This window comes from Anopheles gambiae, chromosome 3, assembly GCF_943734735.2.
Source record: "Anopheles gambiae chromosome 3, idAnoGambNW_F1_1, whole genome shotgun sequence".
NCBI classification, from domain to species: Eukaryota; Metazoa; Arthropoda; class Insecta; order Diptera; family Culicidae; genus Anopheles; species Anopheles gambiae.
In genome coordinates, this window is record NC_064602.1 from 95,409,956 (window position 1) to 95,422,580 (window position 12,625).

A 12,625-nucleotide genomic window follows, 5' to 3' on the forward strand; every position below is an offset into this window, starting at 1 on the left:
GCTCATTTCCGGTGGAATAAAATAACCGACAAATTAATTAAACTATTCAACGCACCGTGAGGGAAGGTTTGATTAAACCACCGCTCCTGATCGTCGCTGTCCTCATGCCTGTCACTTTCTGTTGCTAATTTTACCCTTCTTTCTTTGTCTCATTGCAGTTTGCACCTATTAAAAGCAGAAGTTTAGTGAGAGCTTTCGAACCCCTTGGTGGAGCTTTTACTATCGCCCCCCCCAGCCGTATGCCGGAAGCACGCTCGCCCTCTCACCAAAGCGGCTGCAAGTGATGCGCCAGGAAGATGGTGGTATGCGTGGCCGGCAGTAAGATGCTCGCTGACCGCTGCTGGCTCGTGGACGGCAAACCGTTGACCGTGAGCGCGTACCGACGAGCGTCGCACGAGCGTGTGAAACAGCCCGACTTCTCGCCCCGGTGTCCCGCTGCGTAACGTAACGTTATGAAGTCCTGTGGACGCGATCCGACCGAACGTACCAAAGCGTTGCAAGCAAACAGTGCAAACAGTACCGGTGGGCGGGTGGGCGCGTCGCTGCTCGGTGGGGTTGGTGTGGGTCGTCAGCTGGTCGGGGTGCAGTGCAGTGCGTTCGTGGTGATAGTGGGGCTCCTGCTCGGCGGGCTGGTGGCGCTGACCGGGGCGGATGTGTTTACCGTCGGCTATCTGACCGGATCACAGCGGCGGCCGGGCGATCGCGTTTACGCACGACCGGGTAAGTTTAATTTAGTACATAAAAAAGCTTTCTCTTGTTCTGTTATAAGACATATAAACCCCGAAAAAGGACTGTTAAAGAACGAAATTTACATCGCATTAGTGTAAGCTTTTTCTTTACCGACCAACAAAGGACCGAGAAAGACACACCATTTCTACCACATAATGATAAACCCCAGACAAGCATGCGGGAGAAGTGGAAAAATAATTAAGCACCATTTTCCGCCCAAGCTACTAGCCACTTTGCGAAAGCGGCATGACGGGACGTCGTTTCACTAATCCGTCTCGCAAAGAGCACCCACTGCTCGTGGTACGTCCACGATCGTGGCACCGGCATATCGGGCCAAAGCGTACTGGAAACCTGCCAGCCATGTGGTGGAAAATGTTAGCGAAAATCGTTTCGAATGGCATGTCGGGAAAGCGGTACACGTCGCTGGTTTTCGTTTTCGGCGGAGCAGTGTGCCTGTCGAGTGTCGTATTTGGAACGGGTGTAATTTTAAGCTTAATAGCTCACAGATGTTGCCATGGTATGCTTTCGGTTCGTTTTGGTTCCTGTTCTTTGTTCAAGAATGTTGGAAAATACATCACACAGCCGGACATGGTGAGAAGTGAATGGTGAATGTTTCGCGCAAGGAAAATATTCTGAACAAAAGTGACGCTAATACGAATGTAGGTTCCGCTTGGAAATTACTACTGAGTTAGAGTGCCACCGTGAGCAAATATAATGCTGAAACCACAAACAAAATCTTATTTAATCATATTTCAAGATCCCAATCAGCGAAGACATCGCTCATCGCTCTTTCATAATCCTCTCCACCATCAGTTACTCCAAACCAGAACCGGAGATACTCTTCCTTCGTTCGCGTCCGTCCAGCAGGACGCAACACTCCAAATGGCTTGCCTTTGTCGCATGTTTAGAGCGGCCAAATTTGTCATTCCACCCAAAGAGCGGTCATTTATCTTTTTTCCCTCCCCCAGTGGGAAAGCTAACGCCATCGCTCATCGACTGGTTTGTGCTGCGGGCTATACACCTGCCGGTTTTGATGATAGGAGGTCCTGACCTTGCCGGCGCCATGCTCCAGAACGTTTACACGACTCCGTGCGACCGGTGGAAGGATATTTGTTGTCCTTGAATTTCGACGCCTGGAAGGACCTTGAATTATGTGTGTACATAAATATTAATGCGATGCGATTGTACGGGAATATGCAACGGTTTTTGGTGTGTTGGTTGGGGAAGTGTTGTAGAAAGCTGAAAGTAAAAGTGATGTGACAATGTCCTCGAGAGTAGATAAGGTGTGAGACACGAAGAAGCGAAGACTGCATTAATTGTAGCAAAATGTGATGAAAAATGAAAGTGTGTGCTTTTTCGCTCTCCTGGGGTTGAATCGATTGATAAGAACTTCGGCTGAACTGGGGATGGGAAACTGCATGACACCGATGTCGCGCCTGCAGTGTTATTTATGTTTCCTGGAGTGATGTTATCACTTCTTGGAACGCATTTACATTAATTTGGCCACACGGTTTTAATTTATTTCTCCCCCCCATTCGTGCAACGTTTGTGCAGCGTTCCGTTTCAAGTTAAAAAGTGTCTAGCGTTATTTAATTTATTGCAAATTTATGTAAACAAAGCTGATTTGTTGGTGCATGCTGATCGTTTAAATTCGATGTAGCAATTGTTGGAAACAGAAAAATAGGTCAGGAAGAAAATACTTGGAAAGGTGTTACGGTGTAAAGTCTTGCGCAAAAAGTTGAAGCCTTGAAGGGGGGACGCTGGTAGGAGAAATCACAGTCACAACAGTGATAGTAAAAGCATTTATTGCTTGAGTTTCTTACGGGTTGCTTTGTGCAGGCTTTCAGTTGTGCAGGAAACGGTTCCATCCGGCAAATGCCTGCTCCAGGGGATTTGGTCTGTATCGCTTATGGGAAAGAAAAGGGAATGGATTGCGTTGTAATGGTGTGCTTCCCTGTGGATTATTTCTTTCCGGCGGGTTGTGCATCCCTCGGACAATGAAAAGAGCTGCGATAGTAGAGAAAATACCGTCAAATTCCATTGTATTTTGTTAAGGTTGTATTGGAGCATTCGTTCAATTGCTGAAACTTCAATACGAACGTTTTAACATAACAATATAACAGCATTCAAAGCAAACAAATATAGAAAATCCACTAGAAATTACTGAATGTTCATGTTGTTCAAGCTTTTATACACATAGTGAAGCACGAACGATATTATTAAACATTCACAACACCTCACACCGGGCGCATTACAACGAATCCATTAGTCAAACGTGTTGTTTATTGTGTTGCTTGTTGTTTGTCCAGCGCAACACTTTGTCTCTATTGCTGTGTTGTGGATGCTCGACGACTACTTCCGCTTCTATTTCACTCTGGAAACGGAACTCTCCCCTCCAACAACTGGACTGTACTCCATTTCACGACAGGAACTTTCCTCCTCTCGCATGAAAAAGATAGACAATTAAATATGCACTAATGCTTCTTCCCCCCACACAGAAGCGTCCATACGATACCGAAACGCCGCAGCTGCTACCGACAAAACAAAAGCAACAACATAAAACTCCACTTGCAGCAACTCCACAGTAGTAGTAAATACGCTTTCATTCTTCTCCATTTTCCGCCTTTCCTTTCTCCGGCGCGCCGGTGGTGGTATAGGATTACAAATTTCCGGTGCCATAACCCTAGCGATGACCGAGGTGAACGACCGGTACTTCAGCCAGCACGGGCACGAGCTGCGGTTCGAGGTGGCCGAAACGTACGGCGAGGAGGTGACCAGCATCCGGAAGACGGCCGACCTGTGGACGCGGGACGTGATCGCTTACCTCGGGCCGCAGGAAACGTGCGTGCACGAGGGTCGCATGGCGGCTGCCTTCAATTTGCCGATGATTTCCTACGTGAGTGCCAGAACTTTGTGCGGTGTTTTAGGATTGGGTGTTTTTGAGTATAGCATAAAGTAACTGTCTTTTTTTCTTGATTTCAGTTCTGTACACACAACGAGACGTCCAACAAGAAGCATTTTCCAACGTTCGCTCGAACCCGTCCGCCGGATCTGCAAATCTCCAAATCTGTCGTCTCGCTGCTGCTAGCCTACAACTGGACCCAGGTAGGTGTGCACGGACTCGTTTGTCCATCTATTTGTGTGTATGTGTGTGTTTAGTTGCGTGTTTGTGTGTACGCTTTAGTTGCCTCCAAATGTCTGGTTTGTGTTGTGTGCTCTAGCTGCTTAAAACGACAGCAGTGAAAACCCACGAAAAGAGCACACAAAACCATCTTTCCCAATCAACAACAACAGGCAAAAATTTCGCCCGCTACCCCACTCCTCCTCCTCCCCCTCTACCTTCCCCATTTTGTACTTTGATATGTGTCTTTGCTGACAGAAAATTCGATCGAAAAAATGGAAAAATAGTTTTCCTCGGCTTCTTTAAGGTTAGTTTTTTGTATCGTGCTTCAGACAACGGTGAGCTTGACGCGGTGGCCGAAACGCTCAAGACGACGCTCCGGACGGCCAACATCCGGATCCGGTCGGTCGGCACCTGGACCGACATCTACCATCACGGGTACTCGAGCAATCCGTTCGAGCGGCTAGTGGAGGACACGTACGAGGATACGAGAAGTAAGTTGGATGGGGGGTTGGGTGATGGTGCTTCTCATTTGGGTAGGATTTCGACTTCAGCTTACTTTCCAGGAAGGATCTTAAAAGGCATTTTGAGTATTTTTTCTAATTAATTTGACAAGTTCGATAGGTATGACTTGCTTTAAGATACTCTAGTAGGTCAATAAGTATAATACACAACGCCCTCTGTTAGAAAATGGTTGTACTATACATTAACTCGCGACGAGTTACTCGAGCACTCAACCAATTATTGATTCTAACATGATTAGTTGGTAGTGGATAGTATCTTCTTAGCAAGAATTAGAGATTTATAATCATTTTAATAAGAATAGAAGAAGGACAAGTCTATTGCTATTATCATTAAAATAAAAGAAAGACAGTACCCCCTCTGAATGAGAAGTAATGATTAATTAGACACCTAATAATCTATCCTTCTATTCATCACACATTCATCTAAAAGATGTCAAATTCGCGTCAAGTTATCTTCTACTTGTTCTTCTTTTGTAACTCTCAATTTTCTGCCCCTGTCCTCATCATCGATCGACACAAATCCCACAAATGGTGCTACTGTAACGCTCGACCCATCATAATCGATTTATCAGCGCCTTCGCAAAAGTTGTGCCCACAGCCGTCGATAGCAGCAACGATCGCTTAACTTTCAATTAATAGCACCCCGTTTACCGAGCTGTCGCGGTTTTTTGATAAATTATTTCCAATTTGCACCCGCACCAGTGTGACCCGGCGCGTCAGGAGTTTATCCCACTTCCGTAACCGCAGCAGCAGCAGCAGTAGCAGGATATCGCACGCTTTTGTCGGGTTTTCACGCGCTCTTTATTTATTCATCCTTCAATATCCCATCACCCATCGAGTCCATTTGCGCTGCTCCCTTTTCTTCAGCCCCCCTCTCCGCTCTCCAGCAACACTTTAACAGAACATTAATCAATTTATTGACGTTTTTTCCCCGCTTTTCCACGCTCGCTTCCCCAGTTTATCTGGTGCTCGGGTACCACTACGAGCATATCGGGCTGCTGGTGAGCCTGCGGAGGCGCGGCCTGCTCGACCGCGGCGACTACTTCGTGGTCGGCGTCGACATCGACCAGTACGATGCGGCCCTGCCGACCAAGTACATGCACGGGCTGCTGCAGACGACGCCGGATCCGGACGCGGTCGAAGCGTTCCGCCACTATCTGGGCATCGTGCCGTCGGCACCGGTGCGGTTCGAGGAGTTTGCGGTTAAGGTGAGTTGGTCGGCCCGCGATCGGTCTCGCTTATCGCGCCGGCAGCGTGCTACTGTACGACGGGCATGATGGATACCGGGAAATTTGTTTGCTTCCGTTTCTGCTTCTTTTTTTTGCGCGCGTAATCGTGAACTGCAAATAAAGGAACTACGATGGAGTGGTACGATTTGGTGCGATGATCCGACTTACCAACAAGTTGGTTTTTGGCAGCGTGGTTGTAGCTGACTTTTCCTTTATCAATCAAACGTTTCGATACCTGCGTGAGAAAGGTATGACAAGGCGAAAACAGTTTCCTTTTTTCGATTGGAACTTGTTGCTGGTGTATTGTATTTGCCGTATATTTGATTGATTTGATTGAACTATCAAAGCAGCGCCATCTATCGTGAAATTTGGAAAATACTTCATCTTAGTGGAATTTTATTGGAACATTATGTTGTGGAAAAACGATAAAAGCCAAAAACTGTTAATGAAGTGCCAGTGTAACTCATACTCATGAAAACGATTTTATGGGTGTGGAATGGGTAACAAAACAACTGCACCACAAATTCAGTCCTTCATTAATAATAACTTCCTTTATGAACAGCAGCAGCGGTAGAATTGCAGCTGAGAACCTTTTACGACAAAAAGGAAAAGTTAATCACACACCCAAAACCGTCTGCTTCATTTTCGAGCAAAACGGAACGCAAATAAATTCAGCAAAAATTCAAACGACCGTTCGGCGATGAAAGCCTGGCTGCGCTGGTATTACACTAATAAATCTTTCTCACGAGCGCGCGCTTCTCGCCTCTAAATAAATACACAGAGAGCGTCGTCTGCTGCACTGCACTGCAACGCCCCGGGGCAACGGATGCATCCCGTAGCCCAGGATCGTGCGAAAGAGTAGAAAAACACATGCACTTTGCACGCGTTGCAACGTGACAAGACGCGAACAAGCGAACGTTAATTTATTATGATAACAAATCGGTGCGCCAAATGGGGCGGAACACACCCGGTGCTTCCGCCAGCCGGGCCAGCCGTCTGCTCGTGTTTTAACGCTTTTTTTATCTCTTTTTTACTTTCCGGACGGCGTTGTCGCTACAACACAGGTTAACAAATATTTGGAGCTGCCACCATTCAACTATCGGAACGCGCTGATCTTCTTCGGGGGCGTCAAGCAGGTAAATATTTATAACGTCGTGCACGTCGTTACACAGCGGATTACAATTTGCAGCAGCAGCGGGGCGGTTTTCTGTTGATATGGCACGGGTTTTGATGAGAATGATGTATGGTTGGGGATTCCGTTGTAAAACAATTTAAGGTTTCACATGCTTTATTTTTGACTTTTCGTTTTGACGTTTTGGGGAAGCAGATGAGCAGAAGATTGAATGAATTTTACAAACCCAAATCACATTTTTGCAGTGATTTTACTACACACGTTTATACAGAGCTTTATGCAGTCCGCTCACATGCACTTGCCAGACACCACTATCAGTAATGGAGCATAATCACACATACATACAAGTATATATTTCCAACCCAATCACCTTGGTGCAGTAGGGAATCATTTTGCGTTCCAAGCATACAGGCAACCAGGCTCCACGGTTATTGGATGCCTTTCGAACACGCTCCGATGGTCGATGGTTATTCATACGGAAATTGAATTAATATGCTTTTTCCTTGAACACCACCTCCCGGGCCGTCCCGAAGGAAAGGTCCTTGATTACCACGGCCCTTCTGGTCGTTGCATCGGGCACTCGGGTACGAAGATAAGGACACCGGTAATCGCTCGACTCTAAGGAGCTCAATGATTGCTATCAGATTACGGTTTCCTCATTGAAGAAAATGGGGCTTCTGGGTTGGATCAGACGTTGGACTGTGCGGCACAAAAGGAATTGAAGTACCAAGGAGAGCACTTCTTCGCTTTGCTAGTACAAGCTAAACTGTGTAATGCAACGGTTGGATCAAGCATTTCAATACGCTTTTTGCAATGGAGCCAAAGAAAGGCTTAAATATGTAACCGTAACATAAGTATAGGGTATTTTTTGTAGTGGTTTTATTTCGTTTTCATAATTCTCTTTTTATTTCTTTAAAACATTAGATATTGGTCTGAATTATCATTTTTTTTAAACATTCTCTGTAGGCTTTTGCTGTCTTATCAAGTTCTTCCTTTATTTGTTTCCCTTTTTTCTTCCATCTTTCCTTACCATCATTGTTTGATTCATCATTTGTTAATGTATTAAACTTTGGTGTGTTTTAAATCATATTTTACGTAAGATATTAGTTTATCTTTTTTGTTCCACTTAGTTAGAATTTATTAGCCTTAAATTAACAAATGGATCTTGACATTCAAGTTCATTTTGACCCTTTTACTGAATAGCTCGAAAGCTTAGTTTATAGTCGATCGATTCAATACAATGAATGCATTTCTCTTTTGTCCAGCTCATACAATCGGGTATGACCATTTTGTTTTCGTCGTTTCGTCAACAGTCATTTCGAGCGAACAATACAGTTTATTTGACTAATCTCTTTGCACACTGTCCCCTGCAATTGAGCACCGAAGCAGTGACACGAACAAAGAAACTGCACATCCTTGCTTCAAAATCAACGGCAAAGCTCTTCCGTTTGGCTGCACCAAAATCACTTCACTTAGTGGCTTAGTTTGCACTTTCGTAGCGTTACCCCCGGCCAGCCACAAACCGTGCAGCACGCAGTGCGTTCCGGATCTACTCAAGAGCCGTTTGTTGCAGTGCACACCCGCGGCACTGTCTTGTGAATGAAAAGCATCGATAATCGATTACCGCTTGGTGCTTCCTTCCCACAGGTCCACACACAGGTTATTCTATTCGAAGTTTGATAGTTCCGCTTTGTGCATTGTTGGCGAGCCGGGTCAGCAGCAGCAGCAGCTGTGTTCGTTCGTTTTGGGTTTGGGTGTGATTTCATTTGATCCCCGGCTATTGTGGAAACATAGATTGATAGAATCCTTTGCAATCGCTCGCTAACAAAGCAACTTAAAACTGGATGACTTTAGAGCTTCGTTCTAACAGCGAAATGGGTTCTAAGTGATAGTGGGGAATAGATTCAATTTGCAGCCAATTCGGTAGCATGATTCGGCACCAGCAGCAGCAGCTGTTGCTAGAGTGGGGATGGACAGTGGTTGAGTGTAGCTTTGATTGCTGGTGGTGGCTGACTGGGTGGAGAAATGGAGACCATTTTTGGAGACGAAGATCCATTAGCAGTCCATTTGAGTGTTGAAGGGGTTTCGTTTTGGTTTCTTTTAAATAAGCATCCCTTTGGTAGGGGGTGTCGTGCGTCTAGACTTGGTTCGTTTTAAATTCAGAATACAAAATTTGAAGTATGTTCTTTATGGTGGTGCAAATCATAACGTTACAGTGTTTAAAGGTTGAAAGCAAAAAGGAAAAAAATGCAAATAATTTATTCACTCCGTCAACTGTCCACTTTAACATGAAAAAAGCTCTTGAATATATCCTCCCTCTTTTTCGTTTTTTTCTTCATTTTTGTGCCCTAGATAAGGGCGGAAGCTGCCTACCTGTACGATGCGGTTCATCTGTATGCAAATGCACTGATGCAGGTGCTGCTGTCGGGCGGCAGTCCGAAAAATGGTTCCGCCATCATCGAAGCGATCAAGGGACGGGCGTACATCAGTGCGATGGGGTAAGCTGGTGGCCACAATGCCGAAAGGTGCAACGTTCAACACAGGAACGCATTTAAAGCTTTCCCTCGTTCCCTCTTTCTCTCTCTCTCTTTACACGTGCCTTTTCCATCGCAGCTATCTGGTGCACATCGATGAGAATGGGGACGCAACCGGCAACTATACCATCCTCGCCCGGAAACCCGTCCCGAGTACGGGCACCACCAACCAGTACGGATTGTTTCCGATCGGGCGGTTCAGCTCGCCCACTGTGGATCGCATACCGGTAAGTGGGTAAATGGGAGCATTTTTTTTGTGCCTTCCAGCAGGTGGTGGGCTTTAGTGTGTGCAGTGTGCATTCGTTGAGGAGGACGAGGAGAATTGCAATAAAATAAAGCAATGAAATGGTTATATCCCCCCTGGTGGGATAATGCAATAAACTTTAAGCAACACATGTTTGCAAATTAAACGTTCCGTTGCTTTAGATTGTAATATAGCGTTGTGAGTAAAATAGACTAGATATAGATCCTGAACTAGTGATAGAACAGAGCCTTTGATGGTGTGAATAATATTTTTGTTTAATATTTAAAGAGTTTTATTAGATTAATGTAACGAATTTTGCTTCAATTTTTAGTGATGTTTCGATATTATTAAAGAAAGCTTTATTTATACTTTACATTTGTGTGCCAAATGCCTTCAAACAGCAAGCTATTAGCTCAAACGCTTTGCTATATGTAAACTGGAAAGAGCAGGACTTGAAGTGTTAAGCTAAATTATAATTAATATTAAAAAATATATAAAAAAGATTGAGCAATCTAATAAGAGTTTAACAATCCGATAAGAGAAGCTAATTTTACAATTTTAAAGCAAGCATGGTGTATTGAAAGCGAATCTAAAAAACTATATTAATACCGTTGTATATACTTATGCTTTTCTATCATTCTATTTTTGTACAAAAAACAAATACACAAACCCACACCCGCTTTGTAGTTTAAAATTCAGGTGAGTGCGTGAGTAAGTGGCCGGTGGTGTTTTTGTTCGATGTGTTTCGTGTTGCTCCGTTAGTGTTTGTTTCCGTTCACTTTAAATGTGTTTAATGTGTGCTGTATGTGTTTCCTTCACAAAATTCGTTCCGATTCGATATTCGCATGCAATCAATCAACATCATCAACACCGATTTGCGATTTGATGATACGTTCGTCCGCTGACCGTTCTGTGTTTGTAGGGTTTAGTTTGCAGTGTGCACTGTTTATCACACTTGGTCGCTTGGTAACACCATCGCTCTCTCTCGCTCTCTCTCTCTCTCTCTCGCTCTGCGATCGGTTGAGAGGAAGATGATCGATGTTGTTTTTCCTTCCGCGCCGGGGTTTGTTTGTTTACAGTTTCGCTTTCCATTGCTGCCCGTGCGCATCACGCCGACCGGGGTGAAATGATCACTTAATGGCAATCGTACGCTGTGGACGGTTCGTCGTCTGGTTTAAGGTGTTTTGTTTTTAGAATTTTTGTTATGAAAGCGAGCGATAGTGATTAATTGCCAGTGATTCAGAGGAGGATGGAGTCGCTTGGGAAGAAACGGTGTAGATTTGTGCTGAACGATGATGATGCAACATTAAAAACTTTGTTTTATCAATAACATTATTAGCGTTTTTTAAAGTAGATTTGATCTTTCTTGTAGTTTTATCACCTTAAAATGATCTTATATAAAAGCAATACAAACTTATCGCAACCAGTAAAAAGTATCCAATTCCCAAATTGATCAACCCACAACATCAAAGATAACAACCTTTTCCGGCAATTCTTCAGCATCATCAAGCCATGAAAATGCATACTTAGCCTAGCCAAACTGTCCTTTTGAACCTTTTGGGAACCCCTTTTTTGACATGGTTTGACTCCCATTGTTATCCTAACCTATTTATCCCAAATCATTTAATTTAATTGCCGATTTAATTTCCCTACCGCATCGATTTCATAACGCTCACGCCGTTATGATTCGCCTTTGATTAATTGGTGATACGGCGGGGAACTCAGAGAACGGGGTTTGTCGTCCGATACGCCCCAAATCATCTTTCCATTTTTGCTTCCCCACAAAAGATTTTCGATACCGTTTTTGTTGGATTTTGTAGTGAATGAACCGTTTTTTGGAAAACCCGTTTCCACCTTTTTCTTTGGTTGTGCATGCTGCGAGCACATTCATTCCGGTGTCTTGGGTTTTTCTGGGCGGGTTTTTACGCACTATCTCCCGCCCGCCCCGCCAGCACAGCACTAACACTGATGGACGTTTTTTCATTTCCGCACAGGAGATACGCCTGTTTGATACGATCGATTGGGTCGGATCCGGTCCTCCGGTGGCGGAGCCGCGCTGTGGCTTTCGTGGGGAAAAGTGTATCAGTAAGTAAAGAGGGCTGCATAATATCACGGCGAAGGATCACTTACCTCATTTTATCCCTCACTCTCTTCCATTGAATAGGTTACACGGGTGAAATAACGGGTGGCATTGCCGGTGGGGCCCTGCTGCTGCTCGGTGTCGTCTCGCTCGTCCTCTACCGGAACTGGCGCTACGAGCAGGAGCTCGACAGTCTGCTGTGGAAGGTTGACTTTCGCGAAATTCAAATGCACGAAAATGAGAAGGAAACGGCCGGACAGAAGATGACACGGGTAAGTGTGTGTGTGTGCCATTCCCATGCCTACTATGTTTCGCTGCCTGTCCAAACTTTGGACAGGTGGCAAAACGAGCCTGTCGATGGTCGAATGCGCATTGATTGCGTTCGCGTACGGTAGTGCCGCCACGGGAATAGAACTTTGTTGCAGACGGTTTTGCAAAGTCCCTCCCGCGATGAGGGTCGACCTTTTTTGCCGCGTAAGGTCGCGTAGTGACCTAGTTTTGGCGAGGCGCTCTGTTCCGGGGTTGTTTTTTGGTTGTTATTTTTGTGCTCTAAACATTGTTTCTCGAAACCACGAGCAACCCCTGCTGCGTAATGATGGACGGTACAACCGTTGACACGCACCGTGCGCCTAATTCCGCAGCGCACGATATGGGTCGTTGAACTTCAATAGCTAGCGAGTGAGTGCTCGGTCGCTGTGTGTTCGATCATGTCAGTAAAAAATAAATAAATAATAACGATTTCCGCTCCGTCCGTGGCACGGTGTGTGTGTGTGAGAGACGCTTTGTGTATGTGTGAACAGGCGTCATGATTTTACAGAAAGGTCTTATTATTGACACCGTGCTTGATGAGGGTCGTGTTGAATCGCGTACTATTGTTCGTTTTGGGGAAAGTTTTTATTTTTTTGTAACATATTTTGCATATTAGTTCAAAAGTATAAGGCAACGCTCAAGTTGTTAGGCGGAATATTGGCTTTATTGTGAATGTTCGTTTTCATAAAAAGTACTCTAATTCATGGAATATTAGCTTTTATC

The 12,625-nt window shown here is 44.9% G+C and overlaps 1 protein-coding gene across 4 annotated transcripts in view; it reads left to right on the top strand.

Moving 5' to 3' along the window:
• Positions 1-12,625, top strand: part of LOC1280524 (guanylate cyclase 32E) — a 37,571-nt gene that overhangs the window by 21,834 nt on the left and 3,112 nt on the right. For 3 of the 4 annotated variants that reach the window (XM_061662488.1, XM_061662489.1, XM_061662490.1), the window contains exons 3-13: positions 159-720; positions 3,387-3,625; positions 3,712-3,834; positions 4,158-4,344; positions 5,332-5,582; positions 6,668-6,739; positions 9,088-9,233; positions 9,349-9,496; positions 10,201-10,212; positions 11,508-11,598; positions 11,678-11,865. In XM_061662488.1, coding sequence (XP_061518472.1) covers positions 453-720; positions 3,387-3,625; positions 3,712-3,834; positions 4,158-4,344; positions 5,332-5,582; positions 6,668-6,739; positions 9,088-9,233; positions 9,349-9,496; positions 10,201-10,212; positions 11,508-11,598; positions 11,678-11,865 — 1,725 coding nt within the window. In that variant the 5' untranslated portion in view covers positions 159-452. The remainder of the gene's footprint in view (positions 1-158; positions 721-3,386; positions 3,626-3,711; positions 3,835-4,157; positions 4,345-5,331; positions 5,583-6,667; positions 6,740-9,087; positions 9,234-9,348; positions 9,497-10,200; positions 10,213-11,507; positions 11,599-11,677; positions 11,866-12,625) is intronic. The other variant, XM_061662491.1, reaches the window with a different exon arrangement.